This window comes from Vitis vinifera, chromosome 14, assembly GCF_030704535.1.
Source record: "Vitis vinifera cultivar Pinot Noir 40024 chromosome 14, ASM3070453v1".
NCBI lineage: Eukaryota > Viridiplantae > Streptophyta > Magnoliopsida > Vitales > Vitaceae > Vitis > Vitis vinifera.
The window spans coordinates 6569921-6594117 of record NC_081818.1 but is presented as its reverse complement, the minus strand read 5'-3'; the positions used below and the strand labels follow the sequence as shown (position 1 = coordinate 6594117).

Here is a 24197-nt window from a genome sequence, read left to right as displayed (position 1 = left end):
ATAAATGAATGAGGTTAGATATAAAAGTACAAATAAATGAGATTAAGGTATAAGTAAATGAGATTATGATTAAATAATAAGATAAAAAAAAATATATTCATGATACTACTTAATTGATGACACATTTTTGATAAGGTTTTGGTATTTTTTTAATAGGTATCGAAAAAGTACAATTCGATATGCAAAAAATAATATTATTCATTTGCACCTTGGAAATGGTATTATTTTTATTTTTACTTGGATTCTATTTCAATGTATTTATCCTCCCCCTTTTTCCCCCTCTATTCTTCTCCCTAAATAATATTTTCAAAGCAATTTAATAATTAACACCCTCCCTAGATAAACCCGGGCAGCTTAAAGTGGATTAAAATGACGTGGCAAAATTGGGAGGGGAGTTTATCGGTTGTGTGAGAACTGAGAAGGCAGAGAGAGGGCGGAAATCTGGTTTAGAAATGGCGGGAATCTGGTGCAGCTCAACGGTATCTTCGACACTCCACCTTAGGGTAACCGTCGCTTCGAAAATTGCTGTTTATTTATTTTGGGAATATGTAAATTTCTTTTGGTTTCGTCAACATTTGCAGAAGAGGGTCCATGGGATCCGATGCTGTTCCACCACACCCGATAACAAGGAAAAGACGCCGCAGCTTTTGAGAATTGCGGTTGGCGGAGTCACAGAGCTTCTCAGGCTTGTCTCCTTCGGTCAGAACAGGTCCCATCCGATTTTCTCTCCTTTGTTTAGTTTGTTTCCCGAGAAAGTTGCAACTAGAAAAGAAACTCAATGTTTCAAGTTTATATTTCTATTAATTGGTCCCGGTTCACTCAGCATTTTAGAATTTTTATGTTGAATTCTGTGGTTTTGGAAACCTAAAGGATATGAAAAGATTCAAAATTGTAATTGTGGTATTTCTAAATGATTGAAATCAACTGTGGGATAAAATATTTTCTTCTTTTTATCAATTTTGTCGCGATGGTGGTTTTTCTCACATAATCTGTAGCTAAAGAAATGATTTCACTTGGAAGAGGAGATCTTTCCTGGGTTTTTGGTGATTGGATTCGGGACTTATATAGGAGGTTTCATTCAACTATATGATCAATTGTAATAAGGAATCAGTTAATGAGCCTGACACTCTGGGGAAGCCCATAGGATCTTATGCTTAGTGGGACGTGAGTTTGCTTATTCATGGCCACAAGGATCAGAAGGCACAGACGATCTATTGAATGATTCAAAAAATTTCGTAGAAAGTATGAAGCCTTTGTATCCAATGGAATGGTTGGAGGGCATGAAGGGGGAAATAAACTCCCCATTAAAAAAACGAAGTTCAGGAGCTTGTGAACTTACTCAAAGATAGGAATGCTATAGGATGTAATTAGGTGTTATAGAAATGTGAGTCTGAAGGTACCTTAGGTAAACAGGCTAGTTATTATAACTATAATAATGGGAAAGACTGTAGTAATATGTAATCATTGTTAACTATAGTAACATCCAGTACGATTTAGCTTGTTGGACCTCTCTGTTTATGTTTCAAATAGTTGGTGAGTAAGACCATGATTTTGTCATTACATGTTGATGACCTATTCTTGGCAAGATTCCAAGAAATTACATGGGTATGCTGAATCTTAACAATTTATATTTTAGTGTTAAGTGCTTAGAGGGGTTGGATGGAAAATATAAGGCTTTCTCCATACCTACAATCAAAGGATGCCAGTTTGATAAGCCCACACCCAAAGAATGATCAGGATGTAAATAGGTATGGTAGTTTAATGTATGCAATGACTTCAACATGACCAGACAATTTGCTTCTTAGTTGGATTATGATCTGGTCTTAATCCAATATCCAACAGGATCATTTGAAGCCCAAGAAAAGGATGTTTAGGAATCTTCATGTTACCAAAACAATGAACTTGTGTTTTGAGCAAAGAAACCTTTTAAGGGAAAGGATGCCCAATTATAGCTTTTGCAGAAGACCCTGATCATTATGTCAGGAAGCAGTAATGCCTGTTGTTTGGTGCTAGTGCTGGTGCTGTTTTTGGTCAAGTAAGTAGATGAATATTAATTCTATTTCTTACTGTATTACAGATTGGATTCAATGAGTTACAAACAAGGGGATGAGCTCTTAGTTTCTTGTATTGATGATGTTCTATTAATTCTCAAGTCAGATTATGAGAACGCTTATTTTGTTACAGGTATCTTGTTGCATTTTTTATTTTTTATTTTTTCTTTCTAGGATAAGTAAGTTTTTGTGAATGGATAAAGGAAATTCTAATTATCCATTTGCAACTATTACGTTGTTACATTCATAGTTGGTAACTTTTTTGCTGGTTTTGAAAATTTTGCTAATATGCTGCAGAACCTCTGGAGATTGACAAGTCTCATTCAACTATCTAAAAATCGTGTTTTCTGAGATTTGTTATTTATTCTATATTTTTTTTATTGTGATAGGACAAGCCAATTTTGAATCCAATTAATATGGAATTTATGGAAACTTAGGTCTCTCTTTCATTATTAATTCTGATTTCCATTTATTGGAAAAGTTTATTTGTGAAGTCTATACAAACCTAAAAAGAAAATGGTAATCATCATAAAATTGAACTGATATTATTCTTTTTCCTTGGAAATAGGGATTTTTACTTCTGCAATTTATGATGAGGATTGTATCTTTGAGGATCCAACTATTAAATTCCGTGGTTGGTATCATTTTTCTTTAACCATATTTTGCTCTTTTGCTACTGTTAGAAAAAAATTGAACTGCATTCTGTTTATGTGCGAGTGTGATACTATTTCAGGTACTACTAATTAGTTTTCCAAATAGATTTACTAGTGACTTGCTTTGATTATTCTCTTTGTTTTTCTGAGATATATAGTCTTTTCTGTGCAACTTTGAAATATGAAGTCTTCGTATGTGGTGAAACTGAATACTTGTGGGGTTATGTCTTTATGTGTGTGGGGTTGATTGGTTAAATTTAAAAAATATTCAAAATTTTCTTTTTTTTTTCTTTTTTATTTTTGCTAAACCCTGGTTTGGTCAATTCTATTATAATTTTATTTCTCAAAACTTCAATATTGAATAGGAGAGGGATCATATGAACATAATTTGGATGTCTCTCTATGAGCTTGTGGTTCTAGCTGATGGACCCTTTGCCCTATACTTTTTCTTATATTCTTTATTGTTTATCTTATAACATACAAACAGATGCCTTAGTTTTATTCTCATATTTTCTTTAGGTTTCTTTCTCCTGTTTTTGAGGGTTTTCTAAGATATATAAGACATCTAATCTAATAGAAGTGCTTTTCCCTTTGCCATGAATTGTGCTGTTAATGCTATCTTTGCTGTTGATCCATTTCTATCTCCACTGAAACTGGGTGCTGATTAACATCCCATAATGGTTTTCCCTCTGTGATGGCTCCACCCTTTCCCATATTGTGGATTACTGGTGTCTGGGCTTCAATTGAGGCGAACTATTGTCTGTGTTCAAAGAAGAAAAGAACCAAGAGATGTGTTTATTTGTGCCTGAAGAGATTCTAAATAAGGCTAGTGGCTCAATTTTTTTTTTTTGTTCAGGTCTGTGTATATCAAAATTTCAATTGTAATTTGTGAGGATCAATCACGTAGGTCCTGCTTCAATTTTCTTAAGGTTCTGAGAGGTCCAAATTTAGTTGGTGAAGAGTGCACATCCATTTTCTAATTATAATCTGTGTAAGGCTAATTGGCTGGTTTGGTTTATATAAGCTCAAACTTCATTATGAGAACCAGGACAAGTCCCCTTCAAGTTGTGTTGGCCTTCTTTAAGCTGCTGAAGTTGTTAGGAGTTGATAGTCATGCATTCTTGTCAGCATACAAAACATTCTTTTGGCAGGTTAATGGAGATCGTCAATCTACAACAGTTTTGGAGAAAAGTTGGAGAGAAGATATTATATGTGGCAAGTTTGAAGTTATGTTACTCATGTAGGGTTAAAAGAGATGTGCTACATCAGCTAATTCTATGAAGACCTTTTGCAGTAACTTTATTATACCAAAATTCCATATTTATTGGATTCCTTTTTTTCTTTTTCTTTTTAGTTTTCTTAAAAATATTTACCGAGTACATGGTACTTATTCATAGACTTTTTTTACTGCTTTGGCTTTGTGTTCCTTCTTTTTTGGTGTGGGTGGGGCCACTGGGGAGGCTGTGAGAGTAATTGGTTAAGGTATTGGAACTGATGCAGTATCAAACATTCTTGTGCAAATCTTTGACCTGAATGTAAAGAATTTATGGTTAAAGCCATGAGCATTAATAATTATATCCTAGCTGAGATATTTCCGTTTCTGGACTCTCTGGTATATGACTGTACTTCAGAATGTTTTCTATTGTCAATATTTTTACTCTTGTCCCATAGAATTTTGTAATCTTGTAATGTCTAAACTTGAATGGTTAGAAACATTCTTCTGTTGAATCTGTTTGAAATGTTCCATTTTCCCATGAGAGACATTGCAAGTCTGGATGATAAACCTTTTGAGCAATCTTTTGTTGTCATTATATTTTAAGGTTTACTTCTTTTCAAGCAGTTTCAGTAGTGTGAATTGACAATATTGCAAAACAATTTAACTCCATTGAGGCCTCTCTCTCTCTCTGCACACACAAGTCTTATAGCATTTGAGAGTCAGTAACTGATGATTGCCACTGTACACAAATAGATACAAGTGTAATAAACTAATTTTTCTCTTATCATTTGGCTATTCAGGCAAGGATTTGTATTCCCGCAACTTGAAATTGCTTGTGCCTTTCTTTGACCATCCATCAATTGCATTACAAAAGATTGAAAAGGTATGCATTCTCTATATTGATTTTAGCTCACACACAGTTTGATATCAAAATACACTTGAATTGGTCATGCCTCTAAGTTATGATTTATTGAGAAGTGTGCAGCCTGAAAGAAGAGTTTTGACAGTTTTGTTTTCCCTCCTTCAACTTATATAAATAAAAAAAGCAAGTAAATTTCCAACTGAGATTAAATTTTCACAGAAATCATGGCCAAAGAGAGTGGGGATTGAGCAGGGAAGAGAGGGTTTGCCTTGTTTCCATGCTTATGTTGCATAATTTTGCATGATTCTATGAAGCCTAAAGGGGTATTTCAGCATAATTTTATATGATTCTACGAAGCCTAAAGGGGCATTTCATTCAAACAGGAAATTCTGCTCCCAAATATTTGTACCCAATAACTCTTACTGGGGTGAATCAATGACTTCACTTCTGAATTTCTTATAAGCATTTAAAGTATAGGTTGAGATCAACCTATAATGAGTTCAAAAATTTATACAAGCATTTGATGTGGAAACCTTGCAGTCTTGGTTTCTACCAAAGCAAACTGAGACATGGATTTTCATGCTTGACATCCCTTGATGTTACCATTGTGCCAAATAATGGTCCCTAATTTACTGCACCTTGGAGAAGGATCAAATCCACCTGTTTGGACCCTTTCAAGCATCATTTTATGAAAAGGAACTGAAATGTATTGGCATGTGTGCAGAGGATGTGCATACATAGAAGATGTATATGTAATAAGTGTTAATTGGCTTCATGCATGCTCATATCATCAATCTATGGTATCTTGTAAAATACGGTGAATTTAGAAAAATAAGATGATTTGAGATTGGGTAGATAAAACCATCTAATAGGTCCATCATTTGTGTATTCTTGTTCTTAATATTATACACTGTTTACAAGTGATAGAGCTTTCATATGCAGAATTGGTTCTAAGAAGGGAAACCCTACTGCTCTTTTTCTCCTACTGTTTATGGTTTCAGTTCTTTGTGGACTCTCAATCTGGGTAATATTGAAGTCGATCCTTAATGGATTTACCACATCTGTCACAGATGATGGAACATAAGGCTGTATTTTATGCAGGGGTACTTGTTATACAATGTTTAGGGGGTATTTAGAAGTAAAAAATTCTCTAAATGAATAAATAACTAAATAAAATCATCATAATTTTTAAGCAGAGGTATCCTTGGAGAATTTACTGTAGGCAGATTATTGATCTCACTACTTTTTGTTGTTCTTGTGTGAAGAATTTTGTTTAGGTCTGTGCCTAGGATTTCTATTGGGCTTCACATTCTTCATACTGTACTATGTATAGCATTGGATCTTGCCTATCAAGAAAGAAAATAATTTGGGGTATTGGCTCTTCTTGTACTCACATTTACTGGGATCCCTACTCTTTGCAATGTATTATGGCCTCTTCTTGAACACACTTTGATTAGTTTTCATATTAATAATTTTCATTTTTTACCTATAAAAAAATTTCAATTGATCTTGGCTTGCTTGATAAGGAGACATTATATGCAGGGTTCGAATTCTGAAACAAAGTTTGTATTGGCATCATGGAAACTAAGGTGCTTACTTAGTTTTGTACCTTTTCTTCTGATTAAAACTAGTTCCAATATTTATAGCCTTATTTTTTCATGCGGGCCCCTATAATGTAACTAGTAAATATGAAGTTCTTTTATTTCTGTTGTTAATTAAGAGAAAGCTTCTGTTCTATTAGTAACAGAACAAAATTCCCATTATATTTCAAAAGACAAGCAAAGGACTGGTCCAATGGTTCCACTGGTGTGGCACAGCTGGAGGTCATTGCCCATTATAAATAACATATCATGCCATTAAAGGAGCTCATCTACTGGCCCTGAATTCTTTTAGCAAAATATGATTAGTCTCTGCACCTACATAATACATCTAAGGAGAAATATCTGGACATTAAAATACTTGAATGTTTGTTCTTTATTTAGAGATTAGTGGTTTTTATTTTATTTTATTTTATTTTAAATATGTATACAATGTTCCCATTTTCATTTTTTCATTTTCTTTTTTTGGTTGATACTTAAATTTTGTATTTTATCCAATTTGTAAACTTATAGGACCTACCTGAAACTTCCATGGAGACCTCTCATTTCTATTGCTGGAAGTACAGTCTATGATTTAAATGACGAGTTCAAAGTGAGAAAAAAAAAACCTCTCTTTTGCTGCAATGTTTATATATGAATACTTATTTTATGCTCCAATGAAAATGGACACATGATTGGATTCCACCATTCATTCAACAGATTGTTAGGCATGCTGAAAGTTGGAACATTTCTGCACTTCAAGCAGTTGGGCAGATATTCACTCCAAGTCTTCAAAGGTTGAGTGAATGAGCACTATTTAGTGTCTATCTAAAGAAAGCTCAAATTTATACAAGACCAACTTCAGGCAACGGCAGCTGATTTGCTTTGTGGAGGTAGAATTTGTCATTTCTATTACATGCAAGCATTTAAACCTGACTAATCATCCCATTGTTTGTAATTTAGCTGAGAAAACCTCTTGGAGCAGTATGCTACTGCATGAAAACATATATAAAAGCCTAAATCTCTCAACATATTCTATTGAACAACTGGCTTTTGGTTTTAAGACAAGGTAATACCACTTTTTTTTTATGGATCTGTTAATTCTAAAGATCAAGTAAGCTGTGTAATACACTTGTTAAAAGTAAGTTATACGAAGGGGGTTATATGGTCCTATCTGGGGATTTTATTTCAAATCTTTTTGGTCCACTGGATTACAAGATCCTTCCTGCATTCTTTTTCACCCTAAGGATGAATAGACTCTGCAAGGGTGATTTTCTTGAGATGAGTCAAACTCCTAAGAAAGATTAAAAGATGTTTTGTATTTGGAGGCTTCATGGAAATGAAATCAGTTTCTGTATTTTATGTGGTATATAGATATGTACTCCTTTTTGTGGTGTTCTAGACAAGGTTTCTTCTTCTTCTCAGTCTGCTTTTCCCCTTTCTTCCTTAGTCATCATTCTTTGATTTTTGAAGCAACATCATCATAGGATGTTGATTTCATGTGTGGTATGCTAGGATGCTTTATGCAAGTAACCTCCACTGCACCAAGAAAAAAGGTTGCCAAAATTATACTTCACTCATCACATCTTTAAGGAAAATTGGAATGGAATGGTTCCATCTATGGGATCTCCAGAGTGCCCCATTAAATACACTTTGAGAACTATAACAGGCTCTCATGATTGAAGTGAAACTCACAACTCCAGATAATCTCCAACGGTTCTTTTGGATTGATAGAAAAGGGGAAAAAACAATCCCATTGTTGAAAATTTTTGTCTGAGCCTCAAAATGTTCCTTCTTAAATGGAGTTTTTGTGATGCAGTTGTATAGCTTTATCATGGTAAAGCAAGTTTTAATGTCTTACCTGAAAATGATCTTTTTCATTTGGGAATATTACTTGTTCAGGCTGAGCAAAGCAAAATGAATTAATCTTTCATAGTTTCTAAAATCATCTCCAAGATTGATGAAATTAGTTTCTCACTATTTTTAAGCATGCTGAAAAAGGATTTATTCTTATTATACATTTAATAGCATTAGCTATTGGAATGTTACACATTACAAAATTAAGTAATTATACCTCATTTTTCATTTTCATTCTATACAAATATAAATGCATTTTAATATGTCCGGAATTGTGATGATTTGAAGTTTAGTGCTGCCTTCTGTGCCCTTGGAAAGTGATGTCAGTGTTCATTTTATTCCCTTTATTACATGGATATACCTTTGAGTATTGACAAACTCTAGAATGACTGATTTGCAATTCCTCACAGATATTCATCTTGCGATAAAATGGCCAAATAGAAATAAATAATTTGACCTTGGATTGCCCTCCAAAATACTACATAAAAATATATTTTCAATCCAGAAAATTCTTCTTAGTGGACAAGCCCAGATGCATATCAGTGTTGTTTTTAGCCAAGTGTTCCAACTTCTCTAACCTCAAATCCAATTCAATCATATCCTAAACCACCATAATGAGGCGAAGTTAAACAAACAAAAATCATGTTGCTCCTGAGCAGACCCCACCTCTGAGTATACAGTATATTCCCATATGGTTCCTGTGCCATAATGCTGAATCACCACCATTAATAAAGCAGTTGGTATGATTATAAAGAGCAGAAGCATACCTCTGAAATGATGGTGGGAAACAAAATCATCAAACATCATATAGAATATATGGATAGTAAAGGGGTAATGAGAACTCCTCATGCCCTTCCTCAGAAAGTCCATACTTTATGTAAAGGCTACAAACCTATCTGCAACTTTTCAATATATGCATTAGATGATAGTTTCTTTGACAAGTGAGAATCCTATGTGAGGCACCAGCCCATGGTTCTGTTGCTTTGCTTTGTGTTGTGGTGAACATTGTCTTTGTCCCACATATATATACCTCTTTTGAGCTTGATATCTTGATTTGTATCCCTCTATTATGCACTTTTATTGCCTCTTTTTAAGTGGAATCAGATAGTTTTTGTCGTGGAAAATTGTCCAAAGTTTTTGGAGATTTTTGAACTGTTTGCTAGTTTTTATTCAATAAAAATTTATTAAGTTTTATGAAGGGCTCTATAATTTGTGAAATTCCGATGTTGGGAGCAGGGTTTCAAGTTACTAGAATATCTTCTTGGAAATGCTGTTGATTTTAACTGATTTATCCATGTTTTTGCCTTTGGTTCGAAAATTAGAGGTTTTTTTTCCCTTTCTAATTCATAGTTTTTAGGACTTGCTGATAATTCAGCCTCATTTTGTGCAGTATTTTTTTTTTTGTTTGGGGGGGTGGGTGGGTGGGGGGAATGCCTGAAAGATTCTTTTAGCTATTAACAATAGTTTATAATATGTTCAATTAAAATTAAAGTATTCAAAAATAAATAAAAAATGACTGGGAGCGTTTGAGATGCCTTGCTCAGAACTGTTAGAAAGTTTCAAAATTTAAATTCTTTTTTCCTTTAGAAGGACATCACTGGCAATTACATAGTTCCTGACTCCCTTTTCAATACTTTGAAGAAGCATGAAAAAAGAATCGGTTGTGGTGAATAATATATAGAAAAGAAATAGTTTGTACATGCAAGACTTGACTTCGTAGATTCAAAACAAGTAATTCATACTAGGTTTTCAAAAGAATTGTAGCTAGATTTCTAAAGTTGGTGGAAAGAATATCAAAAAGTTTAGTTGCATTTACACACGACACAAATGAACACTCTGAGCACAGATTATGAAGAGACCTCTGAAAATTCAAACATATTTTCACATAAACTTTCTTCTCAAATCAAATTCACATGAATCTGAATTTCAAGCTTCAATCTCTTCTCCAGGCATAGAGTAACAAAGAGAATCCTGCACCACTCCCACTAGATCTTGTAGATGAACATGAGCTTCTCCCACCATCACTGCTCTCCTCAGCCCACTGTAGGACACTTGAACATGAGGGTGAGGGCGATAATGAGATCGGCTGCAACGCCGATGATGCTGATGATGACAAGCTCTTCCTCATCAGCCTCTTCTCTGGACCTACCATTTCTGGCCACACCCCACCATCACCTACCTGAAACACGAACACACCATGCCCACTGCTATTTGCTCCACAGTTGTTAACCCAGTTGAAAACATCCCAGAAGAACTCTACTTCGACTCCACCTACCATAATTCTCTCATTGCCTCTGAATTTCCATGCCAACCTCTTCACAACAAGGCTAGTTTCTCCATTCACCTTCACCTTGAGCACTCCCCCACTGCATTCTATGCCAATCTCATGTTTGGACCCCATGAATTGAGCTCTGGATACATAATTCCTTCTCCCAAACACATGCTCTCGGCGTGAAAGCAGAGTTGGTTCTGCTGAATGGCGGATCCAGGCTGCACCGGATCTCTGAGTGAACTCATCCCGGAGATCACCCAGAAAGAATTCTACACGGGCATTACTTGAAATTGCAATGTAGAAGCAGGACTCAGGCTCGGCCGAACTCTCAGAGAACTCAGCCCGAGTGAAGTCCCAGTAAAGCTTGATTTTCTGGTAATGGTGGTGGGTGAGGTGGATGGATTTTGAACCAGGTCGGTTCCTGAGGAAGGAGAAGGTTGATGGGTAGAGGGAGATGGTGATGGAGAAGGTATCTGCAGCATATATGGTCAAGGAGTGAGAGAAGAGGGTCTTGGACCAGGTGAGTGTGAGATGAACAGGTGAGTTGCAGAGCTGAGTTTGGTAAATGCATGTGATGAGGTTCTGTGGCATTTGTGAGCTGTTTGAGAGTGTGTTTGGGCTGCTGAAACATGCAGGGATCATGGCTTTTCTTCCTTGTGTTCTACCTCAGTTCATGAGTAGAGAAGAGTAAGAGTACTAGGACTATGAAAAGTTCTTAAGAAAGGGAGAGGGAGCTTGGGTCATGGTGTATATTGATGGCTGGTATGAAGTGTTGAGGTTGTGGAGTCTTGGCTCATAGTTTGGGGTTTATGGGTGGTGTTGTATTCTGAATTTTTATGGTACTTGTATAGGACGGGGGGACTGTTGAAGACCTGGGTCATGGCTGATGGGTGGAATTGTATCGGGTTCTGTGGGCACTTTCTAGAGAGGGCGCTACAGCTTTTCTATTTTTATTTGTTGAAGCGGTGGGTGCTTTGAATGTTGAATATGGTGGAAAAACAAAAGGCTCCCATCATCACAATCATCAGCAACAGCAGTAGCCAAAGACTTAGATATACATTAATTCGTTTTAGCTTGATTTGCGCCTTTGACAGCTCTGAGAGCTGAGCTGTGCTGCACTGGCTAGGGACTCCAGTCACCACTCCAAGTGACTTTGATGAATTCTTTATCTAAGGCCTCCCCCCTTTTCTCCATATATTTTTTTTTGCCTTTTTGCCATCTCAAAAGCGGCATGGGGCCTTGGGAAAAGGAGAGATCCAACCACTTTTGTAGGGTTGCTGCAGCTCAACCCGTCAAGTGGGTTTGGATTGTGAACTTTAGGGAAGTGTTCAGTGTTGTTAGATCAAAATAAAATTGTAAGTCATGACAAAACATATCATGTAGACAGCAGACAACTCCCTTCACAAAATTGTTTTCAAAATTATATATGGGCAGGCTTCACAAGTCTCCTCAATCCTAGACTTTCTTTTTCACTGGAAACCATCTCTCTCTCTACCCTAACTGCTCTATGTTACCCCAAATTTCAAACAACAATTAGTAGGTTTCAAAATTTTCTTCTGCAGGTTCATTTTATTTGGCCTTTACTGCCATTTGTCAGTATTAGCTCTGATACCTTATCTAGACTTCATTTTTTATGTCCTCCAGATAATCCAAATTCTGATTTTGCTTTGATTGGATGAATTGCTAGTTTGAAATTGACCCATTATTCCTATTCAGATCTACTTTCAGATTATTGTGCTTGTCATTTCATTCAATAATTGAAGCTTCATTTCCTTGGTAAAAAGGTAGGAAGTTTCAGGTTGTAATAGTAAGCATAAATTGGATGAATTTCTTTTGCTATAGATTTTGAAAAAATGCAACACAAGCACAAGCAAGTTCATGGGAAGCAAACCAGAGAGCTACCCCTCTCAATGCTCTATAAAAATCCTAACCTCCATGTTTCCTCTTTTGAGGCAATTGCACGCAGATTAATGTTTGCATCTGGATTGGTGGCTCCAAGCAACCCCTCCTGCCCTTATTTTTAATTCTTTGGATGATCTGAATGGAAGAACTTAGGATTTGGCCACATGACTTATCCCATCAGTGAATGTAGTTGGCATGATTTATTGTGATTTTTGGGGTCCAACTCCGCTGAATTTACGTGATGTGGTGGGCATGTTTGCGGCAAAATCCCAAAGTGAGTGGATTCATTTCGTGGATTTTAAACAAATACTCGATAAAATATTTTGTATTTCAAGCTCATTTCCTTGATGTTACAATAGATATTTGTGATGGTGTAGTTCCAACCACCACCATTGTTTAATATTTGTATTGATATCATATATATATATACACAAACGGATGTCGCCTCAATAGATTGATTGAGGTGATATTTTTTTTTTTGACCGAGTAGAAAAAATCAAAATAACCCGTTGATATTATATTTGTTTTTTTTTATTTAGTTAAAAATAATTTATTGATTTCAACCAAAAAACAAACATCATCTTAATCTCGGTTCTAAAATATAATATTTAATTTCAAATACACTAATTTAATGAGAAATATTTTCAAACTCACACTTAATTGTAAATTGTAATATTATTTGAACAAATTTTTAAATCTAATTATAGAAAATGACTTTTGTTTGAGGAATCTGTCCCAGAAAATTTTCATGTCATTTTTTTTTTTACTTGAATTATTCTATGATAAAATTGAGGTCTTGTATTGATCTTTGGGTAATATGATATTTGAAAATCAATTCTATCCCATCATAATTCTTGATTGTGATTAATTTCCAACTGTCCGCTAATTAAGCTTGCAAGGGTGCCGACACCTTGGGATGTATCATGGAAAAAAAAAAAAAATCACTTTAGGGGAAAGTTATTTTATTTGATTTTTGCCACTTGCCACATTTAGTTCATGCTTGTACATGTTTTTAATAAGATACTAACATGTCCCAAATGGCCTTTACACCAAGGATACTTGATCAAGTAAAAATAAATCAATTAATTTGATCATTAAAAACATAATTATCAATTAATTAATTTAAAATAATTACAATGAAGATAATAATAATAATAATAATAATTATTATTATTGCTAAAAAAAGTAAAATATAATATAAAGAATATTCCTTAATTACTACTACTAGTACTACTACTACTAATAATAATAATAATAATAATAATAATAATAATAATAATATAATTGTTAGCCCAAGGTTCTCTTAATCAGGTTTTGATGATAACAAATTATGGTTAAGTTACTAATTGGTTTGAATTGTAAAGAATCTCATATATTAATTTGGAAATTCATCAAAGGACCTAATGAATACAAAATCAAGACATTTGGAAGACTTTTAATCATAGCAAACAAATGTAAGACAATGCATGGGTGCACTTGGGTCTTACATATCATTTCATGCATATTTGGAAAACTCAATTTATTATTTAAAGTTACAATTTCATTAAAACCCGAGTTTTATCAAATGTACCTTAGGCAAAACGTTTCAAAATCGACATATTAATTTACCTAAAAATCTTGCCTAAGTGTTAGAAGAGAAAAAAAAAAAGAAAAATATAGGTTTTCGGGGCCAAAACGTTGAACCGGTCGAGGCACTGGGCTAACCGGCTCAATCGACCAAGGTGTCGGTCGATCGATTCCCTTTGCCCAGTCAAGGAGTGCTAAAAACACACTTTTTCTTCTAATAGCTTTCCCTTCCCGGTCGACCTTTGGTCGAGGTCCGGTTGAAGTAATGGTAACCTGTCAAAGCATTAAATGCTTCAACGACTAGTGAGTGGGTCGACCCCCAAATCGACCGGTTGAGGTTGCTTTTTGTTTTTCTTGGCTCCTGAGCTTAGAAACCTATAAATTGAGAGCTCCACTTCATTTATAACATAGAAAACACTTGCATTTATTTGTCTACCAACTTGTTCTTGCCTTAAAAACTCTCATTTCTTTCTTAGTGCATTAAATCTTCACTTGCATATCCTTTAGTGCACCCTTATGAGTCATCCTAACTTTGATTTGTATTTGAGCCATTATTGAACTAGGTTGAGAGAAGATCATTCTTGTAAATTGAGTGTTAGGGCCTTCAAGTGAGTTAAATCTTGAAGAGATTGTGTAAGAGCCTATTGGAGTCGGAATCCAAGTGTAAAGGAGATTAGAAGCTTGGTTGAAGTTTCAAGTTAATGGAACTCTCACTCAGTTAGGAGCTTGAGGAGAGTGGATGTAGGCAAGGAAGTGTCGAACCACTATAAAATTTGAGTTTGAATTCTCTAACTCTATCTCTTTATATTTGCTTATGTTGTGCTTGAATTTGTTGTGTTCAAAAAGATTTTTAAATACTCAATTCGCCCCTCCTCTTGGGTGTTTTTCTCATTAAGATTAACCTTTATTTTCTCAATTGGTATCAGAATTAGGCCTTTTGTTTAAGACTTAACCGTCTAAGAGAAAATGAATATTCCATCAAACTTATTTCACACTGAAAGTTTTGCAAAAAATAGAGCTCCATTTTTTTACGAGAACCGACTATCCCTATTGGAAAACTAAAATGACTTGGTATTTACAATCAACCGATTTAGACGTATGAGACGTCATTGAAGATGACCCAACTTTTCCTACAAAACTAGTTGATGGAGTCATGGTTCCAAAACCCAAGCAAGAATGGAATGAGCTTGATAGAAGAAATTTTCAATTAAATGCTAAGGTCGTTTTCACTTTGCAATGTGCTATGGATATAAATGAATATAATAGAATGTGTCAATGCAAATTGACTAAAGAAATTTGGAGATTGCTTGAAATAACTCATGAAGGAACAAATCAAGTGAAAGAGTCAAAAATCAATTTACTTGTTCATAGCTATGAATTGTTTTTTATGAAAGAAAATGAGACAATTGTTGAGATGATCACTAGGTTCACCGACATTGTCAATGGTCTTGAAGCATTGAGAAAGACCTACAAGGTGATGAAGATCTTGAGGTCACTCCCATCAAAGTGGCATACAAAGGTCACCGCAATTCAAGAAGTAAAAGATTTGACCAAGCTACCTATAGAGGAGCTCATAGGGTCATTAATGACATATGAGATCAATTTGGAAAAGAAACTACAAGAAGGTGAAGACAAAAAGAAGAAGAGCATAGCTCTCAAAGCTACAACTAAGGAAGAAGAAGATGTTGAAGAAGAAAAACAAAGTGAAGAAGATAATGATTTAGCCCTCATCGCAAGAAAGCTTAACAAATACATGAGGGGTGAAAGGTTTAGAGGAAGAAGGTTCACCTCTAGAAGAGATCTTTCTAAAAAGGAATCTTCATCTCATGGTGATAAGGAGAAATGGGAAGAGAAAAGAGATTTGGTATGTTTCAAATGCAAGAAATCGGGACACATTAAATATGATTGTCCTCTCTACAAAAGTAGAGCCAAGAGGAGAATGAAGAAGACAATGATGGCCACTTGGAGTGAAAGTGAAGAATCTTTCGAAGAAGAAAATGAAAATGAAGTGGCAAACATGTGCTTCATGGTAATAGATGAACTTGATAAGGTAAACTCTAACTTTAGTGATGTAGATATGCATGATGTTTTTGAAAAATTGTGTGAGGATTTTGAAAAACTTAGTTTGAAAAATATTTCTCTTAAAAAGAGAATTCAACAACTTGAAAAAGAACTTGAAGAAGTAAAAGAAAAAATTTCAATTGTTGAAATTTCTAAAACTCATCTTGAAAAAGAAAATGAGGTTTTGAGAAAGAAAAATGAATGGTTGACCTCGTCTCTTTCAATATTTTCTTGTGGACAAAAATCTTTTAAAATGATTTTAGCTAGCCAAAAATGTGTTTTTGACAAACAAGGGATAAGATTCAAATCTTCAAAAAAATTAAAAGTATTTTAAAAACTATTTTGTAAAAGAATCCACAAGTGCAAGTCCTTCCACTACTTGCAACTTTTGTGGAAGAGTAGGGCACATTAATAGTACATGTCCTTTAAGAAATGGTTCTCAAAAGAATTCAAATGCAAAAGTTAAAAAGGTTTGGATTGAAAAATCCAAGGTCACTAACCCTCAAGGACCCAAAATGATATGGGTACCTAAATCAACTTGAGTTTTATATTGTAGGGTTCAAAGAATGATAAGTGGTTCTTGGATAGTGGATGCTCAAGACACATGACCAGAGATGAATCAAAGTTTGCTTTCCTTACAAAGAAAAATGGAGGATATGTTACCTTTGGAGACAATGCAAAATGAAGAATCATTGGTCAAGGTAACATTGGTAATGACACGTCATCTCTTATTGAAAGTGTTTTATTAGTAGATGGTTTAAAACATAACATTTTAAGCATTAATCAACTTTGTGACAAAGGTTTTAAAGTGATTTTTGAAGTATTTCATTGCACCATCAAGGATATTCAAAATGATAAAACCATCTTCATGGGCCATAGATATGATAATGTTTATGTTATAAATATTTCAAAATATAATGGCCATGATAGATGTTTTTCAAGTATGCATGATCAAAGTTGGTTGTGGCATGCTAACATGGACCTTATTTCCCAACTCAACAAAGATGAACTTGTTAGAGACTTTTCCAAAATAAATTTTCAAAAAGACAAAGTTTGTGAAGCTTGTCAAGTGGGAAAGCAAATAAAAAACTCTTTCAAAAACAAAAATTTAATTTCCACATCTAGGCTTCTTGAGTTGTTGCATATGGATTTATTTGGTCCCTCTAGGACACCAAGTCTTGGAGCAAAATCTTATGCATATGTTATTGTGGATGACTTCTCTAAATACACATGAGTCTTGTTTTTAAGTCAAAAGAATGAAGCCTTTTATGAGTTTTCAAAGTTTTGCAATAAGGTTCAAAATGAAAAAGGTTTTACAATTACTTGTATAAGAAGTGATCATGGGAGAGAATTTGAAAATATTGATTTTGAATAATATTGCAATGAACATGGAATTAACCACAATTTTTCAGCTCCTAGAACTCCTCAACAAAATGGGGTAATTAAAAGGAAAAATAAAACTCTTCAAGAAATAGCTAGAACCATGCTAAATGAAAACAATTTACCAAAATATTTTTGAGCCAAAGCGGTTAACACTTCTTGTTATATTTTAAATAGAATATTATTGAGGTCCATTCTTAATAAAACTCCCTATGAGCTTTGGAAAAACAAGAAACCCAACATTAGCTATTTCAAAGTTTTGGGTGCAAATGTTTTATATTAAATACCAAAGACAATCTTGGAAAATTTGATGCAAAATCAGATGTTGGAATTTTCCTTGGTTACTCAACTTCAAGTAAAGCTTTTAGAGTTTTTAACAAAAGAACCATGGTTGTAGAGGAGTCCATCCATGTTATTTTTTATGAATTTAACAATTCTCTCCAAAAAAAGAGAGAGTCTTGATAATGATTTAGGTTTGGAGACCTCCATGGGAAGATTTCAAATTGAAGATAGAAGGCAACAAGAAGAAATTGGAGAGGATCCCAAGAAAGAAGAATCACCATTGACACTACCCCATCCTCAACAAGTGCAAGGTGAATCAAACTAAGACCTTCCTAAAGATTGGAAGTTTGTCATCAAGCACCCACGAGATCAAATTGTAGGTAATCCATTTAGTGGGGTAAAAACTATATCATCTCTTAGAAACATTTGCAATAATCTTTCTTTTATCTCTCAAATTGAGCCTAAAAATATAAATGATGCTTTAGTTGATGAAAATTGGATGATTGCTATGAAAGAAGAGTTAAATCAATTTGAAAGAAGTGAAGTATGAGAATTAGTACCAAGACCTTCAAATCAAAGTGTTTTTGGAATTAGATGGGTCTTTAGAAATAAAATGGATGAAAATGACATAATTGTTAGAAATAAAGCAAGATTGGTAGCCTAAGATTTTAATCAAGAAGAAGGGATAGATTATGAAGAAACCTTTGCCCCTGTAGCTAGGTTGGAAGCCATTATGATGCTACTTGCCTTTGCATGTTTTAAAGACTTTGTTTTATATAAAAAAAATCACGTGCAACACTCTAGGACTAAGCATATAGAGATTAAACATCATTTTCTTAGAGACCATGCACAAAAGGGAAACATAACACTTGAATTTGTAAGTACAAAAGATCAATTTGTCAATAACTTTACAAAACCTCTAAGTGAAGAACAATTTGTTGATATTAGAAGACAACTAGGGGTGATTTCTTTATGATATAATGATTGCTTAATGAATTCTTGATGAATATACCTTCTGATTGCATGAATTTTATGTCATATGCATCATATAGACATATACTTAGATAAATGATCAAATTTTGACCAAAAACCAAAATTCCCTTGGCATTGGGCATAAAAAATTGGGGTTTTCAACTTAAAAGGGTAGGGAGAGGATCATAAAACAAGAAAATGCACAAAAGGTGAAAAGTCAAATAGTTGACTGCATTGACCAGGCGATTGATTGGACTAGGATCGATCGACCAGTTCGTCGGGATTAGGGTTTTAAATGGCCTCTCACACTTCATTTTCTCACTCGTTTCCTCTAGCTCTTCAAGAGTTCTGCCGATTCAGCTGTCAATGAGTGATTTTTTAGGACATTATAGCAGATTGAGGGCTTTGGATTCATTTATTTTTTTTGAAGATTAGAGGCTAGGGTTTTGGATTTGGGTCGACTTCTCTCATTCCGCGCGTCACAGTCAGTTTTAGCACCATTCTCGCTCACCTAAGGTTTCAGTTGTGAGTGTTTCTCTCTACCAACCTTATCTCCTTTTGTTTTTATCTTTCTCATGGCTCCTAGGAGAGAGTTGGCTGCCTTTAGGGCATAGGGCAAGTGCCCAGCTAAGCCGTCTTAGCTCCCTCAGCCGGAGGCTCGTCGAAAGGCGAGGTTTGACACTGTCCTATTCAATTCTGTGGAGGACTACTTGTAGTACAAGCAAAAATTTGCTCAAAGGAAGGTAGTTCCAGGGAGAAGTATTAATTTCTCCCAACTCTAGCATTTCATATTTGAGAGACTATTCAGTAGGATGGGTTGGCTGCCTATAGTGATGGTTTCGAAGCCGATTTTCCCGACTCTGGTGCGAGCATGTTATTTGAGGGCTACTTATGGTATTGGTGGTCCTATCATTTCTATTGTCAGATGAGTCGAGATTCGATTGGACCGGGAAAACATCTGTCATATTTTTTATATAGCTTCGGTTGGACTCAGGGTGTACAAGTCCAAGATTTGGCCCATTGTGCCCGATTTCGAGCTTAAAGACGTCGTTTAGCGGATATGCGAACTTGTCGACACCTAGGGGATGGGCAAACCCTCGGCCCACAGCTTGACCATGATTAGGAGAGTATTACACCACATAATTTGTTCTATCCTGCTACCACGAGGTGGACACTGAGATGAAGTCTCCTATTATGAGGCATTTCTCATGGACTCTATTTTGATGGGGAGACAGATCCACTTGGGGTGCTTGATGATGATGCACATGATCTCATGTTGCGAGAACATGACCTGTGTACTCCCTTATGGCCACTTTCTCATCAGAGTGTTCAAGGATGTCGGGGTTGATTTGCGTAGAGAGACAGATTTTGAGGCCTCTAGCATTTATGATACATATGATGAGCAGCCTTTGGGGTGGATGAAATTTGAGAAGGCCTCCGATGGTTCTTGGATTAGGAGAGCAGAGAGACCACCAGCACAGGCCTAGAGACAAGGACAAGTGCATCCCGGAGTAAAAGAGGAGACCGATATACGAGAGATGGAAGGTGGAGTAGACCCTTAGAGAGGCTTTCAGTAGAGAGAGCCTGAACTTGACATTTCTCCACTTCAGTCAAAGGGTGTTCAGTTTGAGGCCACATTTTCTGAGTCGATGATGTCTGAGCCGACTTACATAGCGGGACCATCTTCTCAACCATCATTCATTTAGCCTTCTCACATAGAGATACCACCTCATCAGGCACCTCACGCTCTTGATCATACGCCTTGGATGGATCTATCTGCTCAGATTAGCTCTCTCGACACTCACATGGAGGAGCTTGCAGTATTCAGTGATACTCGATTCTACTCCATGGAAGATCGCATGGATCGGTATCAGACTGGTTTCACCTCTCAATTTAAGTATCTGCAGCAGAGATTTGAGCGTATGGAGGATTGCATGGATCAACAGCAGGTTGGTTTCACCTCACGGTTTGAGAGTCTCGAGGCTCGCATGGATCAGCATCAGGCTGCGTTTGAGCATCTCCAACAGAGGATTGAGCGGATTGAAGGTCACCAGGAGAGTTAGCATGAGGAGATGATGGCTTACGTACGCTCCGTGTTTCCACTTCCACCTCTTCAGCCTTGATTTCATAGAGACCCCCTTCGTTTCTTTTTTATGTTGCCAAAAGGGGGAGATATTTAGGATCTAAGAGACTTACATGCATATAGTTGTCATATCATTTGTTTGGATCGTATATATGATAGACTTATATGTTTCATATACTTTTGATTTATATATGATATGCTATATGTTTCATGACCTACACTATTTCTTATTCAAAATTCATTCTCTCTAGCATGCCTTGATTTTCTTGGTTTTAACTTCATAAATTTTGATTGATTGATCCATGATTGGTTTGAGAGGGAAATTCTTCTTCTCCTAGATAACCAAGGTTTGTCATCATAAAAAAATGGGAGATTGTTAGCCCAAGGGTTCTCCTAATCAGGTTTTGATGATAACAAACCATGGTTAAGTTACTAATTGGTTTCAATTGTAAAGAATCTCAGGTATTAATTTGGAAATTTATCGAAGGACCTAATGGATATAAGATCAAGACATTTGGAAGTCCTTTAATCATAGGAAACAAATGTAAGATAATGCATGGGTGCACTTAAATTTTACATTTCATTTCATGCATATTTGGAAAACTCGGTTTATTATTTAAAGTTACAATTTCATTAAAACCCGGGTTTTATCAAATGTACCTTAGGCAAAACGTTTCAAAATTGGCATATTAATTTACCTAAGAATCTTGCCTAGGTGCTAGAAGAGAAAAGAATAGAAAAAGCTAGGTTTTCGGGGCCAAAATGTTGAACCGGTTAAGGCATTGGGCCAACCGGCTCAACTGGCCAGGGTACTAGTCGATCGGTTTCCTTTTCCCAATTGAGGTCCAGTCGAGGAGTGCTAAAAACACTATCTCTTTTTCAGTAGTCTTTCCTTCCCGATTGAGGTATCCTCTTTCTCGGTTGACCTCCAATCGAGGTCCGGTTGAAGCAACGGTAGCTTACCAAAGCATTAAATGCTCCAATGGCTAGGGAACCAGTTGACCCTCAGCTCGATTGGTTGAGGCTGCTTTTTGTTTTTATTGGATCCCGAGGTTAGAAACTTATAAATTGAGAGCTCCACTTCATTTATGACATAGAGAACACTTGCATTTATTTGTCTACCCACTAGTTTTTGCCTTAAAAGCTCTCATTTCTTTCTTGGTATATTAAATCTTCACTTGCATATCTTTTAGTGCACCCTTGTGAGTCATCCTAGCTTTGATTTGTATTTGAGCCATTATTGAGCTAGGTTGAGAGAAGATCATTCTTGTAAATTGAGTGTTAGAACCTTCAAGTGAGTTAAATCTTGAAGAGATTGTGTAAGAGCCCATTGGAGTTGGAATCCAAGTGTAAAGGAGATTATAAGCTTGGTTGAAGCTTCAAGTTAGTGGAACCCTCACTCGGTTAGGAGCTTGAGGAGAGTGGAAAAAGGCAAGAAAGTGTCGAACCACTATAAAATTTGAGTTTGAATTCTTTAACTCTATCTCTTTATATTTACTTATGTTGTGCTTGAATTTGTTGTGTTAAAAAAAAAAATTTAAATACCCAATTCACCCCCTTGCTTGGGTGTTTTTCTCATTAAGATTAGCCTTTATTTTCTCAATAATTATAATAATTACTCAAAAAATAAAATATAATATAAAGAATATTCCTCAATCCCTAGAAATAAGAATGTCCTCCTTTATCAAGGACATACTTCTACACTTCCATACTTTAGAAGAGTAAAAGTGAGTCTATCTAAAGGAATAAGAAGCTTTTCAAAAAGACCGAGTTTGAAGATTTGAAGATTTTAAGAATGAGTTTTGAGATTCTTTAAACCCTTAATCAAAGCTATTGAAGTTGGAGTCTAACTCAAGTCAAGGATGAAACCCCACGCCATGGCCTTGACTTAGTCTAAATTCAAGATCAAGTATTCATGTTACTTATGAACATTATTAAAGTTAAGCCAAAACTAACTCTAGTGAAGGAGGCTAAAGTTAAGGCTTAATACAAGCTAAATCGAAGATTAATGATTCATGTCCTTACTTAATGTTGGTCAAATCAAGCCAGGACCCAAGTCAAGTGAAGTTCAAACCAAGGTAAAGCATAAGTCCTACTAAGGCCTAAGTCAAACCAAGGTTCAAATGAAGTCAAGAAACAAGGCTACAAAGACCCTAATGAGGTCAAAATCTCAAACCATGTTAAAACTCAAATAAAGTTGAAGCCTAAGACTATTATGGTCCAAGCTACACAAGGGTTTAAGACTCGTCAAGCTTTATTATTAAGGCTTACCCCTGCTTTATAGGATTAGGGGCGCAAACCTACTGATTCTTTATCATAGTCCACTTTTTTCTCAAGCCCCATCCTTAACCCTTCCCCAAATCAATAACTAATCTAATCTATAAAGCCTAGACCTGAAAAGAAGGAAAACCACAAACAACTTAAATGAACGACTCACTTATTTTCTTTACTTACTAAGATAACAAATAAACTGAAAGTCACTATGTATCACCTACGATAAGTGAATCTATTTTATAGTTTTTTTTTCTTTTTATTTTGTCTAACTATATGATCCATGGTTGTGATTCACTCTAGACAGGAGAAGAGACCTTTTCAATTTCTTGTTGATCCCGATTCAATGTTGAATAAGATGTTTCCACCTCTGTGGGAAAGACCTCTTCGATCTCTTGTTGTTGCTAAACTTGATCCAATGTTGAAGAAGATGCTTTTCGTAAGGCCCAATCAAGATGGAGAGCTCGAAGAAAACAGTCGAGAGCTAATGTCACCCACTTATTTGAACAATATGAACCAAAAAGAGATGTCTTTGTTATTAAAAGAGATATGAAAACCTCGCAAAAAAGATATCTAAAATGAAAAATTCCAAACATCGAAATCAGATAGCACACAAAAAACAAGATTCCCTCGACCATATATGGAATCATATTCCTTATGGTTCCATCAAAATCCCGAAAACTGATAGAATCAAAACCAAAAAAAGCCATCCTTCACAACCTAAGCTCCTACTTAACAAGACTCAACTCCCAAGAAAGAACCCCATTTTAGAAATAATGGACTAAAAAAAATCCATTGAGTCGAGTTTCATACAAATAAGATACAAAAAACTCAACATTGTTGCTGCAAAGAGTTAAGGCATCGCTTTATTAAAAAGAAGAGTACTACCACGTGTGCCCAATCAAAAGACTTTATGACTCAATCTTCGGAATACTTGGTAATACTTGATCATATGAGAATTTGCCACACATTTCTACCACTTTTTAGGAGGCTACAATTATTAATGCTTGATACAAGTGGTGCATAGTTTAGCAATCAATTCCAAGCTTCTAGGTGTACTCTCAATATATTGACCATAATGAGCTGCAATAGTGGGCTGAGAGATGGGAACAACCTTAAACTGGATGGGGGTATGGATAGACCTACCTACCCAATCATGTGACTTAATTCATTATAATGACCTCACATTGGC

The 24197-nt window shown here is 35.4% G+C and overlaps 2 protein-coding genes across 8 annotated transcripts; one reads left to right on the top strand and one right to left on the bottom strand.

Moving 5' to 3' along the window:
* Nucleotides 1-300: 300 nt before the first annotated feature.
* LOC100264176 (uncharacterized) lies at nucleotides 301-10279 on the top strand. 7 transcript variants are annotated; one of them, XR_009467599.1, is made up of 9 exons: nucleotides 366-503; nucleotides 582-709; nucleotides 2078-2184; nucleotides 2620-2685; nucleotides 4721-4803; nucleotides 6325-6371; nucleotides 6894-6972; nucleotides 7080-7252; nucleotides 10166-10279. XR_009467599.1 is itself a non-coding variant. In XM_010661617.3 (8 exons), the coding sequence occupies exons 1-8, from the start codon at nucleotides 453-455 to the stop codon at nucleotides 7167-7169; spliced, it is 651 nt and encodes a 216-aa protein (XP_010659919.1). In that variant the 5' UTR covers nucleotides 340-452; the 3' UTR covers nucleotides 7170-7454. The 7 variants fall into 7 exon arrangements, 6 of the variants coding, with proteins under 6 accessions (XP_059598546.1, XP_010659919.1, XP_010659921.1 ...); XM_010661617.3 differs by lacking the exon at nucleotides 10166-10279 and having other exon boundaries at nucleotides 340-503; nucleotides 7080-7454; XM_010661619.3 differs by lacking the exon at nucleotides 10166-10279 and having other exon boundaries at nucleotides 359-479; nucleotides 7080-7454.
* LOC104881414 (uncharacterized) lies at nucleotides 10010-11954 on the bottom strand. The gene has a single exon (XM_010661624.3). It carries the CDS (start codon nucleotides 11128-11130, stop codon nucleotides 10150-10152), a length of 981 nt encoding a protein of 326 aa, XP_010659926.1. The 5' UTR covers nucleotides 11131-11954; the 3' UTR covers nucleotides 10010-10149.
* Nucleotides 11955-24197: the final 12243 nt, after the last annotated feature.

What these genes read in the sequence shown, in the direction of transcription:
- LOC100264176 (XM_010661617.3), top strand. Translation starts at nt 453, where the DNA reads ATGGCGGGAATCTGGTGCAGCTCAACGGTATCTTCGACACTCCACCTT. An exon ending in TTGGCATCATGGAAACTAAG is followed by an intron (nt 6,372 to 6,893) that starts GTGCTTACTTAG and finishes GTAAACTTATAG; the next exon opens with GACCTACCTGAAACTTCCAT. An exon ending in ATTTAAATGACGAGTTCAAA is followed by an intron (nt 6,973 to 7,079) that starts GTGAGAAAAAAA and finishes TTCATTCAACAG; the next exon opens with ATTGTTAGGCATGCTGAAAG.
- LOC104881414 (XM_010661624.3), bottom strand. Translation starts at nt 11,130, where the DNA reads ATGATCCCTGCATGTTTCAGCAGCCCAAACACACTCTCAAACAGCTCA.